Source organism: Pelodiscus sinensis, chromosome 1, assembly GCF_052426305.1.
Source record: "Pelodiscus sinensis isolate ZL-2025 chromosome 1, ASM5242630v1, whole genome shotgun sequence".
Taxonomy (NCBI): domain Eukaryota; kingdom Metazoa; phylum Chordata; order Testudines; family Trionychidae; genus Pelodiscus; species Pelodiscus sinensis.
In genome coordinates this window covers 119,000,275-119,023,394 of record NC_143052.1, presented here as the reverse complement: position 1 = coordinate 119,023,394, position 23,120 = coordinate 119,000,275, and the positions used below count along the sequence as shown (strand labels likewise).

Below are 23,120 nucleotides of genomic sequence, written 5' to 3'. Positions count from 1 at the left end.
CTCCTGGACTGGCCTGGAGCAGACTCTGTCTGTGGTGAGCCTGGGCCCACCACAGGCAGAGGCTGCTTTGCCGCAGCCTCCTTTACTCCCTCCTTCCACTGCTGCCTCTGATAGATGTAGCAGCAGGGGGGGAAGGGAGGGAGCAGGCAGTACTCCGGAGACAGTGCTGGGGGAAACTGACTTTTAAGCTGGCTCCCCCGCAGCAGCATCAGCTCGTTTCGCTGCCTCTGATACTGAGGCAGCAAGGGGCAGGGGGGAAGTGAGTAGTCGAGTTACAAACTTGAATTTTTGAGTGATTGAAACCTAGATCTAATTTTTTTTTTGCACCATGTTTCAGTCATCTGATAATGAAACAGTACACTAGGACATTTAAGAAGTGGGAAGCACACACAGTATAAGTAAAGAACACATTTGCTGTTTTTATTGGTGCCTTGTAGGGCAATAATACTGAAAAAAGGGGAATGCAAAAAAACCCAGCATGGTGGCAACCCACATCGTATTTTTTTTAAAGAGTACATCAACTCCTGTTTTTTTTATTTATTGTGGCATGAATGATAACATAAAACCAAAACATGAAAATATACAACTTATATTACACTATGTGTTATGAACAAAATATAAATCTATAACTCTATGTTATATTTACATAATTATTTCTTTTATTAAATTTCAAGTGAGATGGTAGGTTGCACATACTTTGTTTTAAGCTCCAGGCATTTGATTGTCTCTATTTTCTTTTCTATTTTTCTTTTCACTTGTAAAATCCAAAATGTTAGAAGGGGTAGGAAGAGCTTTAGAGCCAATGGAGCTATATAAATACTGTTTCAGCAAACCAGTGACAAAAAACACTGGGGAGTAGAGAAATCAGTCAGTAGAAAAAACAAACTTGACATGTTCTTCAATCTGGGAAACTGACAAGTTAAGATAAAGTTGAAGAAAATGTAAATATAAACCAAACTAAACATCCATCCCATGCCCTGTGAGTTGAGGATACACTTACATTTCCTTGAAGATAGGATTCTATGTAATTCATTAGATGTGGATCCATCAAGTTGTGTGGGCCGACAAAAATATTTCATTAGATGTGGATCCATCAAGTTGTGTGGGCCAACAAAAATATTTCATATTTGATAAACCATGCCCTTAAAGATATATTATGAAGTTGCCATTAATTCTAGCAGTTGAATTTTTGGTAAGTGTGGGTCTACGTTTGCTCTGTGTGTAATTATTTTTGATGCTATAAACGTGATGTCAGAGTCTTCTTCAGCGACAATAACAGCTCATCTCTTTGGATTAAAAAAGAAAAAGCTTTGAAAATGTGCTGTAAAAAGGTTAAGGACAATTTACTTAAAAAAATGATTTAATTAAAGAGTCTACTGCAAAAACCAAATCTTTCAAATAATGTCTCTGCAGAAAAAATTTCTTCCACATGAATTTGTAATAAGAGGATTTGGTTACAAAACTAATTAAATTCTATAATAGTAGCTAGTGTTCTTTTCTGGGGGCCTGATTAATATAGCAGAAGGGTTAAATAAAGATGCTAAATGCACTTAAAAATCCTATTTTCTTAATATAAGGCATGAATTAATTCAGAGGAATTGTGTATTATTTCATTGAGCTTACCGGTCAGAGTCCCTCCATTTTTTTTCTTTTGACCCTCTTTCCCCCACTTCCAAGAAGTTTGTGTCACATTGGAGTAAGAAACTTCCCTGATTTAAGAGGAAACAAAATGCGTGGCCAAAAGTTCTAAGATGATGATGATGATCATCATCATCATTATCCAGATTTCCAGGAAAGAAGCGAGCTAGGCCCACACAGAGGCTAGGCTTTTTGTGCTCTTTTAGGTTAATACTATCCTAATCTCTTCTAACCTGGTTTTTCTCAGTGCCATAAGGGCACAAAACCCAGGAAAAGAAAGAAACAACACAAGAATTTCTTTTATAGACACCTGTTTTTTTTTTTTTTTTTTTAAATCAATAAGATAGGGCCTCTCTTTTTCAAACATGGGTGTTTTAATACTACAGATAGGACATTTGGGTGCTTGGATACAGAAAAGTACTTAAGCACATGCTTAAATGCTTTGCTGTGCTGTTTCAGTTTCAGCATGAAAATGCAGGGTCTTTGACAAGCTATGCAGATTCGAAAATTTGACCTAAGCCCCAGCACAGTCTCTCAGGTATACGCTGGTTTGCAATACATTTAGCTTTGACTGCAGTTCAGAATAAATGCTAGAAAAGAAAAGACAATACAGAAGATGAAGCACTGACACCCCCCCCCCCCCGCCCCCGAGAAGGAACTGATCATCCTTTAGCGCGAACAGGGCTCAGTCCTGAAGCCCTTATTCACCCACAAGTGCTCCTAATTCATATGATATGATTAGGCCCATTGGCTTAAACATGGCTACTCTCATGAGTGAGACCTGGAGTATCAAGCTCTTTTTTGAGGGTGAAATCCTAGTCCCATTGATTTCAATGAGGCCAGAATTTTACCATGTAGATTTAAGATTTGCTCCAACCATGCCTGCCTTGGTGGCACCTACCTGGAGCTAAAACAAAGTATTCTTGTAGCCCAAAGTCACATAATTGAACCAGGTGGAAACATGGTGGAAATCAAGCATCCAGCAAATGTGAAGTGAATCCACAAGAATCAAAAAGAATTTGTTCACAAAGACAGGGAACAAATTAAACAAAAAAAAGAAGAAGCAAATATCTGTTTTCACATTGTACATAATAATGATATAAAAACAATTGTCTATTTTTTCTTCTTATCCAAACAGAGTGCTTAAAAAATTGGCTCTAGATGACTGGTGTAATTAAATAACTAAAATGAGGGATGAGAGAGCAGAAGTTAATTAAGATTGAAAACAACACTTCCATTAATTCACTCCATCATAATAAACATCAGAAGTTGACATGACTGGGGCCAAAATTAAAATGGAGAAATAAGAATGGGGTGAGCACAGGAAGAAATGAGTTTTTTATATGTCTATAAAAAAGCAGGATTGGGCAGCAGTTTTAAATATCTTAACAGCTTCATTTGCTGCACTGCCAAATCAGAACAGAATAAAATAAGGTAGAAAAAAGGGAAATAAATTATACATAATTTACTAATCTGGGAACAGCTGACCAGTATTATTATTATTATTATAATTACCATTACAACACTAGCAAGAGGAGGCAGTTCAAATGAAAAAAAAAAAAGTCATCAAATACAAACAAAACCAAAAAACCCTCTGACATGGAGGATGTGATCAGCTACTCCAAGCGTAACCCCAGAGCAAGTCTTCTGAAAGTGAGAAAAATTGAAAAGAATTTTTGATGCAGAGGTGAAACTCAAACAGGGAAAAAATAAAGAAAAGGGAGGGAACAAAAAATGGCATGGGGAGGATGAAGCTATCACACATCCAAACCGCTCATTGGAGTAGTGTCCTAAATCTTAAATGGCATTTCTTTGTTGTTTTCTTTGCACAAGATCTTCAGAGGCAGCTTTACACTTGAAGTGGTAGGTCTTCCAGCAAAGTAAGGCCATGATCCTGCAGTTGGATCTGGGAGGATTGACTGCTGCAGTCTAAAATTTAACTGGCTTCAGGGTGTGTGTTCAGATTCAGGGACCTGAATCAACTAGTGAGCACTGTGGGCTGAACCCTGCAAATGCTAGTGCATATAGTCCTTGCTCACATGAGGAGTTCCAGTGATGCTGATGATGAGCATCTTCCTATGAGTAAGGACGAGGGATGTGAGCAAAGATCTGTAGGATGGCGTTCTGTGCTCACAAACTATGCTTCCTTCCAGTGGAAAGAAGTCCTATGCTATAGAGAAAAGCCAACAGCAGCTCTACCCTAGGAAGTACAATCAGAGGTATCCTTTTTGTTTTTGTGTTAGAAACACACTGCCTGCTGTCTTACTGCATGAAACTGGGTGTGCTCTTAGAGGTGGGTAAGAGTCAGGCACCAAAAAGAGGCTATGTATCACAAAGTTTACTTCCTTCTCTGAAACCAAGCAGAATGCTATATTTGTGCAACTCCACAGCCATCTAACCCTGGACAGAATTTAGCCCATTGTATTTTCAGTCTCAAATGTGCATGCCCATGTGTAACCAGGACAGGTGAGATGACTGAGGCAAAGAGATCTAGAACAACATTACAAATATCTGTTGTTATGCTTACAGGAATTTATTTTCCTGGTGTCCAACCCTCTTGGAACCTCAAAGACTCAGGATCTTGTGCACTATAAGTCAAATTCTGCTGCCCATTCTGGATGGGGAAATGCTTCTTTGTTGTTTTGTTCTTTCTCCTTGCGCTAATATTCCACTGATGACTATGAGTGTTCCAAGTAGGTAGAGAGAGCAGAATCTCAGCCAAGATCTGTCTTATGGCTTAGAGATCAGCAGCCGTCCATTAAAACTGGACATTGGATTAATCCATTCTGGAGGTTAGTACTTCCAGTTTGCCTGCCCTGCGTTAAACAAGAGTATGGATCTGGTCATGTTTTAGGTTGCCATTTGAAGTGCAATTTTAAAAGCAAAGGCTCCTTACAAATCGAGTTGTTTGGAGGATGTGGGATTTCATCCTGAACATGGTTTTTGCTCACAATGGTCCAATATTATTTTTATTAGTACCATAAACACGCACACACAAAAATCCAAGGTCATAAAATATTTTTCTCTAAATTTTCTTGTGTCTCTCTCTCTCTCTCTCTCTCTCTCTCTCACTTTCACCTGAGAACGGCACCTACAGTTTCCTTTAAAAAAAGAAAAGAAAAGAAAACAAAGTCTAATCTCACCAGCTGCTGGTATATCAGGTTCTTCAAGGGATTGTCTAAGACATAACACTGTCCTAACTTAAGACAGAACAGGAAACAAAAGAGACCAACCGAAAAATAAAATTGAAATAGTTCAGCGCTTTAGTACAAATTTGGCACTTGCTCAAAGACTCAGTGTGGTGTGCAATTGATGAAGAGAAGTCCTCTCTAGAAAGGAAATACTTGCTTGTTGAGATTTACAGAAACAGACTCCCCACTCCCTTTCCCACCATTTACCTCCAACCCTAAGTATTCAAAGGAGAAGGGAAAAGGAGGAGGAGGAGACGGCAGAAGGGTAAAAGGAATTTTATCTTTTTTTTTCCTGTCAGGTGCATTACCAAAAAAAAAAAAAAAAAATTACTTCTCTTTAAACTGTAGCACAAAACAACAAAACACATTCACAAGCCACTTGTTGGCACTGTGTACCTGAGTGAGAATTTCTAGAACATTGTAGAACAAACAGCCATAAAGTTTATTTGGAAAAAAAAAATAATAAAAGGTCGACGGGTAAGACTTCAGTGCTTGGGTATAGCAGCTGAATTACTGGCATTATTTTACCCATAGCTTATTTCATTCTTTTGTTGTTGTTGTTGTCATTGTCGTTTTCTTTCTTCTGGGCCTTTCTTTTTTTAAAATGCAGGCTGATGTCTATTAGTCAGCTGATGTCCCAACTAGTTAAGACTAACAGTTAAAGTAACAGTCAGTGTATGAGAAAGTTAATGTGCTTGGCCACTGGTAAGGATAAACCAGGTGGGGCTTTTTTTTTTTTTTTCCTTGAAGTCCTGTAAGGTCGCACTATATTTGGACCCTTATCAGTTGGCTTGCCCTGCAATGTGATTTTCACTGTCACTGCCATAGTCCACATCAGGGTCATCCTCTTCCTCGTCGTACTCATCGTAGATTTCTCCATTGATGTCATTGGCCTGTATCTCCTCTTTGATATGAGGCTCCTCACCTTTGATGCCGTAAGTGCTCTGGATGACTGGCATGCCGGGCTCTGGGCTGCTGGACACACTCGAGTGCTCTGATGGCAGATGTGGGGAGGGCATTCCTGCCATGGCGATGGCTCCTGGGTAGACTACACCGGCGGTAGCGATAGGAATCTGTGCTTGTTGCCTGTTGTTGAAAAATAAAAAGGGCATTTAAATTACAAGCAGGAGCAAAGAGAGTGCTAGCAGCCTATCATTTTTTAGCTCGGTGGAGTGGGTCTTTCTAAGCTTTGAATCAGTAATTTGGCTCTGACACTTGAGCCTACAACTAATATTAGGCCTAAGGCCCCCAAACTTTGACCTGTATTGGACCACTGGTGGCAGGATGTTCGTCATCAGCTGTGTGCTTGTAGACAGCCCATTCACCCAGTAATAAACCTTGACTCTTAGGCAAGCTCCAAAGTTACAGTTGGAACCCACACACCTCTAATCTAGAGATGATTAAAAAAAGATCTGTCCCACCATTATCAAGAGTTGCAGAGTGCAAGTAGGGCTTAGAAACAAACAAACAGCAAGGCTTTGGTGGTGGGAGAGTGGGAAGTCCCTTAATGAGTCTGTTGGTGACATGGGGAAAAGAAACAGGCTATAGGCTAGGAATGTGGAGTTTATTTAAAAACCTGATGGCTTGAAGGGAGGGGCAAAAGGAACCTTCTGGGACTTATATTTGTAATTCCCAGGATCTCCATGCAACCTTGGAGGTGGCACATGCACTAGCCATAGGGAGGTGGGTGAGGAGAAGAGGGATCTTTTAGTGATAGGTATGGACAGCTCCCTGGAACGTTGAGGGATATTAGTTATCTGCCATGCCAGAAAAATCTGTTTTTATTATAAAAAAACATAGGTTTAAGTCTGGCTTTTATTAGTGAAAGAGAGTGACATGTGTAAGTTATATAAAAATCCTCTGCAGGACCTTTAAGCCTTGGAAACTAGGGATGTTAAGAGTTGGCTATTTAATTGAGTAGTCGATAGAATTTTTATTGACTACTCAATTAGCTGATAGGCAGCCCGGCTCAGTCCCAACTCATGCCAAGTGCAGGACCAAACCCCGCAGTGGCTCCGCAATTTAAAAGGCAGTAGGAGCCCCCTGGCTATTATTGCTTTTTAAATTGCAGAGCTGCAGTGGGGTTTGGTCCTAGACTAGTGTGAGTAGGGACTGAGCCAGGCTGCCTGCCTGCCTGCCTAGTTGGCAGCAGCCCCTGCCATCCCCTCCACAGCCTATGATGAGGCTGTGTGTGTCGAGGGGGGGGGGGGGGGAAGAGGGGGAACAGGTGGGACCATAGAGATGGTGCTGGCGGGAAACAGCTTTTATGCTGGCTTGCACCTGCTTTCCCCTCCTTGCTGCCTCTATCACAGAGGCAGGAAGGGGGGAGGGAATGTGAGTAGTTGACTAGTCAACTACTCCCTTCATCCCTATTGAAAACATAAGGCAATAAAAGCAGAATTATTTCAGGCTATCAAAATTCCTTTCTCTTGTAGCTGTGTTGTACCAGTGTTTATTTCCCTGAGAATCTCCAAGGTCCCAACAAGCCTAGAGGTTTAATATTCATGCCCCTTTTGTCTCCTTGCTTCATGAAGTAATTCCATTGCAGTAATACCCTTCAGTACATGCTGCATATTGTAATGTCATCAGTGGTGTGTCCATCTGTACTGAAAAGCCTTGCCACGGGAGACACGGTGAAATCTCTTGAGCTGAACATTTTTAATTAAGAATGAAACCCTCCCCTATCCCTGAGCCTGACTGTGCACTGGCTGGCCAGTAAGCTGTGCTCAGCATAGAGATCCTGAAAGATTAAGCAGTCCCAAGCAGCTGAACGCTTATTTGGAAAGATTTGCCACATTTGTAACATGCTTGCTTTTTGCTGTCCTAGGGAAGCCTGCTTATTTACAATCATCACATCCTAATTTTTGAAATAATACAGTTGCCTCAAATAAATAAGGGCTTAGCCTTTGAATAAGGAGACCATACATTTTGGTTTTACTCTTAATTCAGACTTTCTAGCTGTAGAAATGCTAACTTTGACTTTCATTATTCAGTATTTTTGAATGGCTTTCCCTAGGTAACAGTAGGAACACGCTGAAACTTAACAAATGTTTGGCCTATGAAACATTTTAATGCAAAGTTCTTCTGTAATGTCGCTTACTTTTCTTAATGCATCAATGGCTATACAGAGCTTTGTGATTTTTGATGGAAGATGCTATAGAAGTGGGCGATATTTTTCTTCCATTAAGGATTGAAATTGGCCTCCTCATCTATAAAAGGGGGCTAAAACTGCTTTCTTTCTTGAAAACCTGTCTTGCCCTATAAAGTCCCAAGAAGCAATTACAGCAGCAATGGGCAACCCAGACTAGCATGTGGGCTGCACGATTGTCATAACCAGGATGCTTTCCAGGAATAGGGTAGTTTTGCTCACTGCGCTTGCATACCTGGAATTTGTAGGATGTGCCAACTAAACAGCACTTTGTGAGAGCTGTGTGCTTCCTCTGCACACAACATTGATTGACTGATTGGATGCAGTCAGCATGCACCTCACTTCCTGTGCCCTTGCTTTTTGTGTGTGTTACTTTAGGAATACCAGTAGGAAAAAACTATTCAGATGGAAACCAGCAAAATCTGCAAACCTGCACGTGGGCAACAGTAAACAAAATCTTCTGTGGGCCACACAGCCAGATGGGCTGCATGCACATAAGGGCTGTGTCTACATTGGCACCCCTTTCCGGAAAAGGGATGCTAATGAGACACTTCGGAATTGCAAATCCGCGGGGGATTTTTAAATCCCCTGCGGCATTTGCATTTACATGGCTGCCGCTTTTTTCCGGCTCGGGGTTTTGCCGGAGAAAAGCGCCAGTGTAGATGCGATTTTCCGGAAAATAAGCCCTTTTCCGGAAGACCCCTTATTCCTACTTTCAAGGGAATAAGGGGTCTTCCGGAAAAGGGCTTATTTTCCGGAAAATCGCGTCTACACTGGTGCTTTTCTCCGGCAACCCCGAGCCAGAAAAAAACGGCAGCCATGTAAATTTGCAATTCCGAAGTGTCTCATTAGCATCCCTTTTCCAGAAAGGGGTGCCAATGTAGACACAGCCAAGTTGTCCACTGAATTATAGTGACACTTACAATGGACTTTCAAAACTTTTTGAAAACTTGGCCACTTATTTTGGTGCTCAAATTGTTTAAAAATCTGCCCCTGATTCACTGCAAGTCATTTACAACCGAAGCCAAGCATAAAACCTGACTCCTAGGATCTAATACTGATTGAAGTCAATGGAAGATTTTACATTAACTCCAGTAGAACCTAGATTTCACCGTGTGACTCCCAGTCACTGCTCTAAATTCTAGACAAGCTATCTCCAAAATGGTTTGTTTTCAGGTAGGGCACTTCTCAGACTCACTGGAAAGTTTACTTTTGTAACATTTTTAATAATATTATTTGTTTTAAAAATTGTTAAGACATGCACGTCGGTGAGATAAGAAGTATTTTGGGGGGGGCTCTGTTGCCACCTATTCTCAGAGAACCCCTTCCCCCTTCTTCTAATCTCTCGATGCTGGATGTTGGCTGACTTCCCTATGTTTGTTTCAGTGCTTACCAGTGGGATCACTGAACCTGCCAACACCACAGGGTTAAGCAGCTCAGCTTTCTCTGTTGAGCTGCTTATAATAACAATATACACTGTAGCTGTTCAAAACACTGTCTAAGGACACTTAACAGTAACTGGGCAGCTATTTCCCCTTTCATAGATATTCAGTCCCATTAACTAGAGACAGGTGACCTCATTCTGGTACAACAGGATGAGAAAGAAATGTTTTTTTTTAAAGGGAACAAGAGACCATACTCCAGCTTTTCTAAGGTTAGTTGATCAATTTTAAACAAACAAACGGGTTTTTTGTGTGTGTGTTTTTGTGTGTGTAGCTCCTGGACCAGATGCGGAGGAAATATCCTAAGAACATGTGTCCTTGGCCTATCAGTAGCCAAAACCAAAAAGTATTTGCAAAAAAAAAAAGAGTCTTCTGGGCAGTTTTCTAGATCAAAAAGCAGAGAACTAACTGTGGACAAATATACAAACCTTTGGATGTCTCTCTGATGCCTATATCCTCACTGACCTTACTAGCAAGGCTCAAACATCCTCAGCCAGCTCATGCTGGTCACATGTGATGAGATTACTGCAGTCCAAGGACATTTGCGGTGCCAGAGAGTCTTTTGCTCGGTGCTAAGCTGAATACTAGTAAGGGGTTCATATCCCGAGAGGACCAGTTCAATCTGCCACGGGCTTTCTTCAAAAGTACTGCTGAGCAATCTTTTAGCTGATACCTCCTTGCCCAACTCCTTGAATGTGAGTTAGTGTTTCTGGCCTTGGGAGCTATAAACTTTGTGAACAGAGTAATTCAGATTCTGTAAACACCATAATGAATAACCGTTGGCACATATTTGGTGCATTTCATCTGACAACTTGGTCAAGTATCAGCTCTATATTATAGATGGGGAAACTGAAGCAGTTGGCCATACAGACATGACCTGAACTCAGGAGACCTCTTCATGGCTCTGCCATTTTAACTTTGGCCAATGCCTTCATATTATGTTAGTGTGATGCCAGGCCTTTAAGACCCTATGCTGGAATTCCTGAGGTCCTGCCAAACCCCATCCCAGTGAATGCTGGTGCTCTAGGCCTGCCTGGAAGGTTGAAAAACTCCACGAGTAAAGAAGCCTGGGAAAGACCTTCACTCAAGCAGGGAAAGAGAGAGAACCCTGAGACAAGGGTGAAGAGGAAGGGGTTATGTGTCAAGTGGCCCAGGGTTAGAGGAAACAGCACATGACTGCTATTTGCTCTGGGTCCTAACTTAGGGACCATACAGTGGGACAGCCTAGGTGCCCTTCTTTCCCCCATGACCACTGGAGAGGATAAGACTCGACATTCCTAGCCCCTTGCATTAAAAGACCAAGAAAACAGGCCCACTGACAGACCGAAGAGCCGGAATGGGGCCAACCACTTGTGGAACTTAACTTTATGAATTACCCCCAGAAAGGGACTAAAGGAGTTACCTGGCTAAATAGCTGGGATACACGGAACTGCTGAGAACAAAGAGTCTCCACTGAAAAAGCTCTGGGCCACTGCTCTATAGCAGACTAGGGACAGACTTAATGCTTACCCAGATGGGACTGAGAACTGAGTCCAGAGACAGAGCTGCAGGTATTAATCAGGGCACCATGATAAGTCCTGCTGGACTTCTGGTACCCCCAAAGACATTTCTTTGTTCACATTGGCTGTGTCTACACTGGCATGAATTTCTGGAACTGCTTAAAACGGAATACTATTCCATTTTCAGTTTTTCCGGAAAAGGAGCATCTACATTGGCAGGCTGCTTTTCCGGAAAAGCGTCTGTGGCCAATGTAGACGCGCTTTTCCGGAAAAGAGCCCCGATCGCCATTTTCGCAATCGGGGCTTTTTTCTGGAAAAGACTACTGGGCTGTCTACACTGGCCCTTTTCCGGAACAGTGTTCCGGAATAAGGACTTATGCCCGAGCGGGAGCAGAATAGTTTTTCCGGAATAGCGGCTGATTTTGTACAGTAGAGCATCGTTGCTTTTCCGGAAATTCAAGGGCCAGTTTAGACAGCTCGCAGCTTATTCCGGAAAAGCGGCTGATTTTCCGGAATAAGTGGCCCAGTGTAGACACAGCCATTGTGTGTGTGACCTGGCTGGAGGGCTGGGCTGCTGAAGACCCACTTGGTGAGGGTTAGCAGCTGACAGGTGTGCCAAAAATAGAGAGAGAGTGAGTGCAAGTTCACACCGAGCTGACAAAAGGCGCTCACAAGTGAGAGTCCCCCTTTGCACTTAACATATTATTTACCTTGTGATAACATATGAAATTTACAGCTCTGAAACAAGGACAACCCCAGAGAAAAACAATTTCTACTGAAATAAAAAATATGACAGGCCCATACCCAACATTAAAATATTGCCTCATCTCTTGTCGCCTGTTGCGCATGATTGCTTTGTATTCGCCGATCCGCAGTTTTTTGCCATCCACAAGACAGGTGCGCTTCGGCCTGGGCTTGTATTTATAGTCTGGGTATTTCTCCAGATGTTGCTTGCTGAGTCGGGCCTGCTCCTCGTAGTATGGCTGCTTCTCTAGGTTTGTCATAGCTTTCCAGCGAGATCCTATCACAGAAGAAATGAGAAATGAGAACCCTGCCCATTTCCCATTCAGAGAAGGATGATTAAGCAGATCATTAAGAACAAAATACCATGGTCTGGGCTGTAAAACAGCGCTTTTAAAAAAAACTAGCTATGACACTACTTTTGTAGTTGGCTAGTAAACCTCCAGGGTACACCCATGTGATGCCGGTAACTTTTCATGTGCCATTCTTCCTTTTCTGAGTAATATTTTATAGACACCACTGCTACACATTGTATTTTAGAATGAGAGATAACTCCAAGATCCAGACCACAGTAACTATTAAAGATACCTGAAACTTTTTGTAAAAGTAGATTTCAAGTCACAATAGCAAAAGTTGGGCAAAGTTCCAATAAGCTCTTTAGATTCTAGTCCGCCTGTGTTTCTCTGTAATTTCATTTGGGCATGGTATTCATCATTTCCTGTTGTAAAGAGTGTAGTGCAACTGTATGCTATGAACTAGGTGCTGAATTCCACGCTGGGCTGGATTAAAACACAGGCATCCTAAGGTCTTGGTTTCTAGGGTCAGGTTTACATCACAATCTAAGCTTTCACTTTTTTAAAAAAAGTATTTTTCTAACTCTTATGGTTGTAATGAAAAGCTTGAAAACATGAACTGAACCCACCCAATGTGCTGAATGCTGCCTGAGTCTTCAGAGAGACTAAAACAATAGCTCTGAGATACAGAGAGTCCCCTGTTAGGCAGGAGTTGGAAGAACTTCCCATGGCAGTGGGTTTTGGAGCTATTATCTAGTGCATCCCAGTGGGGTGTTGTGTGTAACAGGTTAACCAGGCCCACTGCTTTCTTCACCCAATACATACAAATACTAGTAGCTTTCAGAGCACTCCCTTGCTCCTGCCTTTGCCTCTATGGGGCCAGAATGGACACTTTCTTCTCCGCCATCCCACCTCACTACAGGAGTAGCAGCAATTCAAAGGCATGGCCCTATCTGGAAAGGAAATACCCTGCCATCACTGTACCATTGGGGTCAGGGCTGGGGGCGAGGGGGCAGTGGCACAGTGACTCTCATGTTGTGATGTGACTAGGGCTCTGCACTGCTTGATACAACTGATTCCGAGATGGGGAAGACAGGATTAGTTATTGTAAAGTACCAAGCTAATGTCCCGTTCTTTGGGGTAAAAGAACCTATTTAAGGAAGAGGCTTTCAACCCCTTTCAGGAGTCTGATTTATCTTTTGTACCCCCAAGTTACACTAGTTTTTAAATAACAGTGTGTGCTGTAACACTTAAAACTGTTTTTTATGTCTGATTGTGTAAGCAGGTAAAGTGAGATATAATGGTAAAAGTACTCAAATTAAAACTTCATACAATTTGTTTACACTACCTATATACTGACCTATAAGTAAAATATATTCCAGTTTCTCATTTTTACTATGTATTTTAGTTGTAAAATTAGGCAAATATCAAGCTGAATTGATGTATCTGAAGACCTCCGTGTACCCCTGCCAGTACATGCACCCCAGCTGAGAACTGCTGATAAAAGGTATTGTTAAAAGGAACCCGGAAGAGCAAAAGAGTAGTTCCCATGTGACAAATTTGCTGTTGGGGACAGAGAAATACAATGTTTTGATCATTGTATAAATTAAAATATTTTTTTCCATTATTCACCCAACCTTAACTTTTGCTCTGTTCTGCTGTGTATACTAATGACCTTCCCAATGAAGCAGGAATATGTAGTTTATGAATTTCATGAGTCCTTTTAAAATAAAGTGAAAAAATTAAACCAAAAACAAATAGATAATACCTGAAAAAAATCTGCAAGATACCCTAAATAAATTATTGAGTTTATGGAATCATTTTCAAAGGATGATTGCCTCAGGGCATGATCCATTTTAAGCAATGCTGATGGACCAAACTGTGAAATATTTTCCAAACATTTTTTCCTTCTGGGGCGTATGTTTCCAGTAGGAAAATGGACTAAGTCTGCATAATTTCTTAACATAATGGGTTCAGAATGTCATATTTGACTTACAGTACTTTCCTTCTTTGTTACTCATTCTGTACTTAGTTTTGGAAGCACAGTGAGCTAAGAACATTATGAGTAATAGCATGAGCTGTCTTTTGAATATAAAAAAGCACAGTTCTCTCTTGCTTAGGAAGAAAACAGTCTGAGTCCTTCAGGGAAGTGCCCTTGAGAAGACAGAGCCAAGTGGTTGAGACCTGTTTTCTTGATACTCACTTGGCTTTGTTGAAGTTTTATTCCAAACTCTAGTATGGGTTTCTGTAATGAAAGACTACCGGTAATAGGGCAGGTACAAAATACTCATCTTACCTCGCAGCTAGTAGTAACCGACTTAAGGAAAAAGAGGAGTCCATTGGCATCTTAGGGCTCATCTAGACTACAGGGAACGGTTGAAAGAAGATATGCAAATTCCCGCGGAATTTGTATATCTTATCTTCTGATCGCACTTTTGAAGTGAACCGCCCCCTTCGTTGAAAAGCCGCTCTTCCTTAAAAAAGGAGGGGGGTGGTTCGCTGAAAAACGACTTAATTTCTTTCACTTTCGAAAATGCGATTAGAAGTCCCCCAGAATTTGCATATCTTTGTAAGCAGGGGCTGAACTACTGCTTACTATCAGCCAGCTAAAAGGGGAGAGCTGCCCTGGAGGTGGGTGTGCTCACTCCAATTGTTTAGCTCTACAAGATAATTAACTGTTAACTGTTGATATGTAAATACAGCTCATGCCAGGATGGGGAAGGAATCTGAGGTGGGGGTTATGTAAATTCAGCCAGGGCTGATGGAGGATCAGTGTTGGAATGGAATGTGGTGTATTGTAACTAATTTGGGCTGTTGTGGGGGCCACAAATCATGTTACCCCTAAATGTGGGAACTGTAAAACATGACACCAGTGCTTGCAGGAGAGACATCATCATTGTAAGAGTTCTCAGATGAAGAAGCCTCCCCTTTCCAGAATTGAGAGAACTGAGTTGGGGGGAAAAGGGGCTTGAGCCAGCCTGCTTCATTCCTGCCAGGTGTGAGCTGTAAGACTGGATCAACCTGCCTCTTTCCCCCTTATTTTAAGGATAGACCTAAAGCAGACTCCATTAGGAGTCTTTTTGCTGGTCCAGTGGGCACTGGAATCTTTTGCCAGCCTAGGTGGTAGCTAAAGAGTTGAAATCACTAAGAGCTGAAGTCACTGGTTTGGCCAGGAGCCAGATCCATTGCAGCCAGCGGAGCAGCTGGAGGGAACGACTGGCGGCTGGCCGGTAGGAGTGGCAGCAGGCAGCCAGCGGAACGGCTGGCGGGAGGCAGCTGGTAGGAACAGCAGCAGGCGGACCACAGGAGCAGCACAAAAGTGGCATGGCCTCAGGCTCAATGAGTGAAGTCATCAGGGTGATGTGTCACAGCTCTGTCCAGTCAGTGCAGACCCTATGTGGGGCGTTTGAAGAGGGGTATGGAGAAAGTTTGGGTAAGTGCATGGAACCCTTACATTGCTGGACTAGTGAACATGAAAGGCAAGAGACATTGCTCAATCCATTTGAGATGGGACGGTTACTCGTGAGGGAGTTATGAACTCTGTTTGTGGCATTTTCCCAAGTTAATGCCATGTGACTTCTCTCTCTCTCTCTCTTTCCTGAAAAGTTTCTTTTCTGCACTCAGACTCTGTGCTTGTGAGGGGGGAAGCATTGCCTCTCAGAGGCGCCCAGGGGTGTGTGAATTTCCCAGACTACTGCGTGGGGGCTCGAGCCGGTTCTGTGAGAGATGGATGAAAAGAGACCCCTAGATATTGAACCCAGCTCTAGCTGCTGCTGGCACTACCCAGCAGAAGGGTTACATCTTCTTTTGACCGTTCTCTGTAGTCTAGATGAGCTCTTAAAGACTAACAAATTTATTTCGGCATAAGCTTTTGTTGGATGGAAGCCAAAAATGTTTTTACTTTGACTCCACACTGAAGGGAGCAATGAAAACTCATTCCTTAATATGATTAGTCATGTACCCTTTTATCCCAAATATATAAAGGAGTAGGAGAGCAGTTTGTTGGTCTCCTGAAAAGTCATTTCCTAATAGTTGTAACCAGGAAAGTGACTGTAAAAATCACACTGAAGATCAATCTTTTGGAGTTCAAGATAGTGGGCCCAGTAACGACCCACTGAATTGAATGCTGAGGTTGCCCCGGTCGGCGCTGGTGAAGAGTAAGGGAAGCCAATGGGAGCATTTGCTCTTGTCGTCCTCCCGTTGTGGAAATGGCACCAAGCTTGGCTTAAGGAATGTTGACTCCAGCTATGTTATTTATGTAGCTGGAGGTGCGTACCTTAAGCTGACCTTCGGGTCTAGTATAGATTTGGCCTGAGATTCAATAGCTACTTTTCCCGTGGACTACCAGATCCTGATTAGGTTTATTACTATGTCTGCTAAACTAAGAACAGCCAGAACCTGGTCCACCATGAAGATGACTCAGGGGAAACCTGGGCAAGAATGCAGCTGGGGCCTAAAATTGTAGGTACCACACATTTGACAGTTAGGACTAGATCCTGAAAATAGGGTTCCAGGCTGCCAAGATGATGTGGATCCTTTTTCAGGATCTATTCCTTCTTCAGAATTCTGGCTTTTATAAAGTCTAAAGAAGTCACAAAGTAATAAGGCTAAAAGAATCTAGAACCCAGCCCTAAACACCATTTTAGCACTGACTGCTTTAAAAATAATAGCTTTGAACAGTTTACATTTGTACATCATAAAGCTGAAAATGTAGAAAGACTTTTTGCTTAAAGTATGTTAAGTTATCAGAGAAGTCTGAAATAGCCTGTGGTGCCTTCTCTTCCCCAATATTTATGTGAAAGCGTCTGCGTTTAGCAGTAAACATGCATGTGACAGAGAACTGAAGGGGTTAGGAAGGATGCATACAAATCTAACCTACAGATTGGCATTGACACTCGTAAGTAATGGTGATCATTTATACTTCTCTATCCCACATATCCTATAGTTACAAGTCTTTATCAATTTATTCCCAAACTGTAGGGTGGTGTTTTTCTATGATCTTTCTGTCAAGTCTTATTATGTACTTATATTCATTTATATACATACACACCATTATAGCAAACACAGTATAGAAAGCTGTCTTCTTAAAATCAGCCTTGTAAAATTGTTCTGTCCACATACAGAATTTATATAAACCATCTTTTACTGTTTTGACTGATGCCAGTAACTCCAGTTCTCCAATTGGATCGAGCAGACCTCTGTACATAGAGTTAAGCACATGCATACGTTTGTGTAGGCCCAGGGTCATAAGTGCCAACATTTTCATCAATACCTCAATTGGTAATATTTATACATAAATGTCATTCATTATTTTCCCCCTTGTAAATTGCAATCTCAATCACGCAAAAAATCCTGGCATCTTCCCTTCTCTTCCTAGCAAATATTTAATAGCTGCCTCCTGCAGTGATACCTCTTATTCCTATGACACTGTTTTTACAAAATATACTAAAGATCATTTACTAGTGTGGTTTGAAGTATCATAAATAATTAAAATTAAACTATGCTTGTCAAAATAAATAAAAAGCAGATTTTGTGACGAAGTAGCCTTTATTTTCTGTTTATCTTACTTATTAATATGCAGAATTTGGCAAGCTGCCGTGGGTCTCACCAGGAACTGTTCATATTCTAAATTGTGTCTGTCTAATACATGGATAAAGACTAAGACCCAGTTCCTGATGCCCTTGAGAGAGCTCATGAAGTGAGTGGGGGTATATGCAGATTCAGGGGTCTGCCTGCACAGGTTCCATAGCATGATCAAGGCTACAGTCATAGAAATCAACAGTAAAGTTAGGTAAGTCAGCATTTTGCTTGAATAGAATATTTTCATGATAGCTTTGCAAGGCTGATTTTATTTTATATGCTTATATAAATACCCATGCACATTATTGCCAATCCCAAGTAAACTGCAAAATTCAAGCACAGATCACAGTACAGAATCAGAATCTACATATATATAAAAAATACACACATCCATATATATACACACACATATGTGGTACTGCCTGCTCTGCCTGTAATTTATAGTTAACATGCTGTTTTCAGCTGCTTATATCTCTGCAAAACTTAAAATCAGCCTGAGGCAGACACCCAGGATCTAAAATTTCAGCCCAGATATTGAGGTTTTTTTGATTGATACAGCGTAGCGGCTTTCAACTTTTTTTTTTTTATATTTTGCAGACCCTTACAAAATTACAAATGAAGATGCTTTCAGATATGCAGACCTCAAATTGAAAACCATTGATATAGACACTTGCATTTGTGGAGTAGAGATTCGGGAGGTAATTTCCTATTTTACCTCTTAGATCTACAATATACATACACAGATTTTTATATATATATATATATATATATATATATATATATATATATATATATATGGAATAATTTATTAAGATCTCTGTGAAGATTTAAGGGGATCCAGCAAAATAGTATATGACAATTTAATGAAAAACCTAATCATTTTCTACAACTTCAAGTAGCAGCGAACAGATGGTCAATTGTATGCACAGATGAATTTAGTGACAAATCCATGTATCTAATTTTTATGCCCAAAACATAATACCATAGTGTCAAACATAATCCTTAGAGAATTCTAGTGTAGCAAAGGGCACTCCTCTCATTTCACTATAAAAATGACCCCCGCTCAGTGGCAACCCTATCTAAGCCTCTCTCAGTAACTCCAGTGTGTAGCAGTGTTGCTTAAAACATATATAATAATTGTGACCTTTTCACAAAGAAACACGAACACCTGGCTGATCTGTACGTTTCTAGTTGTTCACCCTTCACCAGAGAGCTCCCTGCTGACTTCAAAAGGATTGGCCTTTTGCAACCGAGGAAAGACCTGTGTAACGTTTCTATCAAGGAAAAGGATATCAGGGCATCCCTCTCTATTGCAAGGGAGGAAAGTTAAAAAAAATTACATGTGATGCTGCAAAGAAAAAGAAACCACATCTCTAACCGCCTCCAAACATAGTTTTTTCCTCAATCTGGCAGCAAAACAGACAGCATAGCTGACTCCAAACTCTATCCTGTCACCTCTACAGGATCTGTAATGAATTTGCACATTTTACTCCAACTACTGTACATCTAATCAGAAAAAGATGTCCCCATATCCCCCTGATCTAGTGCCAAACAGTAAAAGGTGATTCCTTATGTTAACAATTTCAGCAGAATGGCTTATTAAAACCAGATTTTAGGGTATTATAAAATGCTTAGAAGCCCTTTAAAATGTCAACCAGAATCCCCAGAGACTGTGTAAAATGTCAACCTAGCTCAAGCGCCTGTTTTAAGCAGAATGAATTAGCAGCGTGCTGTCGGAAGTTGTTATCCAAAACAATCAGTTAAGAGGGAAAACATCAAGCTCTCTTTGTACTTTATATATGAAAAAGGCCATTCAGAATGATCTTTGTAGATTTTTGAAGCTGATTAAAAGGCAGGTTTAATCAGGCCTACTCTAAATTCGGAGACAGACCAAAATTGGTTACTGCCTCTGTACCATAGTCTAAGCACATCTCATACCTGTAACCAGTACACATTTATCTTACTATCAGTTTAGCCGCCTTGTCCTATTCCTCTAACTAACCCTTGAGTAAAAAAAGGATGGCAGGAATTGATTAATGTTGTATCAGAACCAATATGTCTCCCTCTCAAATCAATTTAATTTTGTCTTTTAAGTCCACCCTGCTGCTACCTCTGACCAGTCAAACCCCAGCACAGCCACCAGTCCTCTAACTAGTCAAACCTTTTAACATTGGCTATAATGGTAATTACATTTCTCGTGCTGTTTCAAAAAGACCTTACTCAGCCCTTGCCTGACAATCACTGAGCAAATTGAAGATGTTATGCTTTTAACTGATACAGAGTTGCACTGTATTATACACTTTTTTAATTTCTTTTAGAAACATATGATAGTAATTAATTGGCCTCTGTGAGGTTGGTCCATAATAGAAGTTAAGACTCCTAAATCACAAATTCAATCCCATTGGAATTCCTAAAACCTCTGCTCAGGTGTACCAAACCTAAAATTGCTCAGTAATTTGTCCTGTAAAAGTTACCTCAGTGCTGTGGTCTGCCTCTAAGCATGCATACTGTAGCCCCTGACAGGCAGAGGAATGTGTCTGTGTTCCCCTGATTCACAGGCATCCAGTTGTCAAATTCATCTGCAGGACCCGACCTGATAAATGGCCTCAGACCTCACATATCAGATTAGGCACCTATAGGCAAGGTCCTTGCTTTCTTGTCATTTTATTTAAGCTTTCCTATATCCCCGTTATTAGATACTCACCTGGGACTTGGGTGGAGGGGAGATTTGAACTGGACATCACCCAAGAGGCAAAAGGGATTGGAGCTGCTGGTGCCCTAATCACTGGGCTGTGGGGTAATCTGATTTAGGGGGCTCTCATGTTCAGTGACTTCACTGTGCATATGTAATTTTAAAAAGTTACTGGAGTAGGGAAACTGGATCCTGGGTCTCGCTCCTCCCCGGCAAGTACAAGGTGATTGTGTGTATGCACAAGCAGGAGACTTACTCTCTCTTGCTTTCATTATGTAGATTGCAACAGCTTCAACAGGAGAAACCGAGAAAGCCCAAGCTCTGGTTGGCCATAGCCTAGCACATGCACCTAAAAGGTGGTAGATGCCCAGTTTGAATCCCAGCTCTGCCTAAAGGGGAGAAGAGATTTGAACTAGCATCCTCCACGTTGCAGATGGGTATCCTAGCCACTGGGCTAAAAATTATGAGGGGAGCTCATCCAGTTCTGCCACCACCACAACACAGGCGATCCCCTGAGGCCCACATTTAGGTACCTCTCCGAGAAAGGGAAGGGTCTTAGCTTAGCCCCCCCCCCCCCTTGGCTTCCCATCTCCCATTGGCTAGTTTATGCAAGTAGTTGCTTAGCCTGCTGACTTCTGTGATGCTCATTCAATGTAAGATGGGCACCTCAGAATGTGAAAGCCCTCGAAGAAACATTAGTTCTGATGTTTCTTCTCTGATTATGTGAATCTTCTCAACATATACAGTATTACATGTCTGTCTCATGCAGTGGTCCCCAACCTTTTGAGGTTGTCGGGCGCCAGGGGGCGTGGCCGTTCGTCCGCTGGGCGCCTGGGGGTGCCCCCTCCCATAGCCGCTTGCCCGGGGCCGGGCCCCCCCCATAGCCACGCGCCCGGGGGCCCCTCCTCCCGCAAGCGCTGCTCCCCCCCTCCACCTGCAAGCGCCGCGCGCCCGGCGCTTTCCCCCCCGCAAGCGCCGCGCGCCCGGGGCCGGCGCTTCCCCCCCCCTGCAAGCGCCGCGCGCCCGGGGCCGGCGCTCCCCCCGCAAGCGCCGCGCGCCTGGGGCCGACGCTCCCCGCAAGTGCCGCGCCATGTGCCCGGGGCCAGGCCAGCCCCGAGCACCTGGCGGGCACATGCAAATGCCCCTGTTGGAGACCACGGCTCTAATGCATGGTCTATTTACCAAGGTATGATAGAATATCATAAGGTCAATTGGTCAAAAGAACTGGCAGCATTCTAAGGCCATATTTTAGGGTACCAAAAATGTAACAAACTCATTTCCTCGAGCCACTGAATAATCTGGGGATAACTATTTATTTTTTGGTTAATTCTTGGGTAGGCCAATGTCTTCCTGCCAAAAACCACTACCACAACAGGCAAGCTTGGGGCCCAGGGCTGTCTAGCTCCTGGCTGATGCATATTGTCAGGCAGTATGGTGAATCTTGTATTGCTGCTATCAGCAGAGGGTCTATGAACTATCAGTCAGGAACTACAATTTATTTAAAATATATAGCCCAAACCAAGGAATTCTGCTATGGAAAGTGCAGTAATCTATTAATTTCCTTACCCAGTATCTTGCTAATGTTGGAGTTGTGCATGTCAGGGAAGGCTTGAAGGATCTTCCTTCGCTCATCTTTAGCCCACACCATGAAGGCATTCATTGGACGCTTGATATGGGGTTCATTACTTCCACGCCCTCTGGATTCCCGATAAATTCTAGATTCTGACACACCTGCACTTCCTAAAATAGGGGGGGAAAATCATATGTTTATTGAATGTGCCCAGTGACACAGGTAACTAATAAAAATATAATACACCTGAATGATTTAAGTCAAAGATATGGTGACTAGCTTGAACATACCCAATTTGCTAAGTCTTAGGTTATGGTATAAATCTGATCTATTATTCTTTACCAATATAATTCACAACCACGTCCATTTTTTCAGATAAAGACTGTAAAGATCATTTAACTTTCTTTTACTGCTAATAACCTAAAACAAAAGAATATAGGTTTGTTTGGGTTTTTTTCCAATTTACAATATGTTGAATGTATTTACATTACCTGTTTCCTTCCTCCTTTGTGATGAAAAGGTGTTAATATATAGCAACATCAGGTGGGGCTTTTTTAAGTGATTCTCTAACTAGCAAATGAACATTTGCACAGCTGCCTTTGTTATTGTGGAGGTGTAAGCACAAGCAGAGATAGAAAAAAAGAGCATTAAGCTTGCTTCATCAAATCCAAACAAGCTCCCACAGACCTAGCATATGCATCATCTATAGATGATCAGCTGTATGAGATCATGCAGAGACCATGAATTAGTTATCTCACATTAATTTATTTCTTTTTCTTCATCTTTACAGTCATAATTGTCAAGACTGGACCAAGAACATAAATGGAGTGTATGACAGAGAAAGACAAAATTGCTCTTGGACCTAAAACATTATTATATAAATAATTTATTCTTCTTTGTTTAGTGGCCACTTCTCACTTATCCTACTCCTTATTTCCCCTCCCCCAAAAGAAATTTGTGTTCTACACATACATAACTAGAAATAAGGATAAATAATTCCTACTGACCATCAGAATCACCACTCATGTTGAAATCCATCATAGCATGGCTAAACTTCCCATCTTCATTCTGTTTTACTGCCAGCTGTTGAGTCAGGCTCTCCAGTGTTGTTTTGTCCTGTATGGGGAAGATGACTAGACTTGGATCAGAAATTCTAAATTACATATGAACTTTGCAGTTGGAAGAACTGGGAGGGGTGGGAATAAAAAAACTTTTAAATACTTTGCCCACTAAACTTTTAAACACACACGAATCATACCAGTCCCAGAAAAAAACCATTTAAGAATCTAAAATGTGGCTCATTAGGTAGTGATGGGTAGACCTCAT

General features: G+C 41.7%; 1 protein-coding gene and 1 long non-coding RNA gene across 19 annotated transcripts in view; one reads left to right on the top strand and one right to left on the bottom strand.

The window, feature by feature from the left end:
- Positions 1 to 399: 399 nt before the first annotated feature.
- SOX5 (SRY-box transcription factor 5) overlaps positions 400 to 23,120 on the bottom strand; it is an 895,980-nt gene continuing 873,259 nt past the window's right edge. For 17 of the 18 annotated variants that reach the window (XM_089769671.1, XM_089769670.1, XM_075898182.2 and 14 more), the window contains 4 exons: positions 22,802 to 22,910; positions 21,791 to 21,964; positions 11,723 to 11,939; positions 400 to 5,915 (listed from right to left, as the gene is read on the bottom strand). In XM_089769671.1, coding sequence (XP_089625797.1) covers positions 5,612 to 5,915; positions 11,723 to 11,939; positions 21,791 to 21,964; positions 22,802 to 22,910 — 804 coding nt within the window. In that variant the 3' untranslated portion in view covers positions 400 to 5,611. Of the gene's footprint in view, positions 5,916 to 11,722; positions 11,940 to 13,625; positions 15,346 to 21,790; positions 21,965 to 22,801; positions 22,911 to 23,120 lie in introns of those variants that run through there. The other variant, XM_089769679.1, reaches the window with a different exon arrangement.
- LOC112545496 (uncharacterized) lies at positions 16,710 to 22,807 on the top strand. The gene is made up of 4 exons (XR_012895957.2): positions 16,710 to 16,849; positions 17,534 to 17,743; positions 18,130 to 18,230; positions 22,585 to 22,807. It is a non-coding gene; the product is annotated as an uncharacterized LOC112545496 (long non-coding RNA).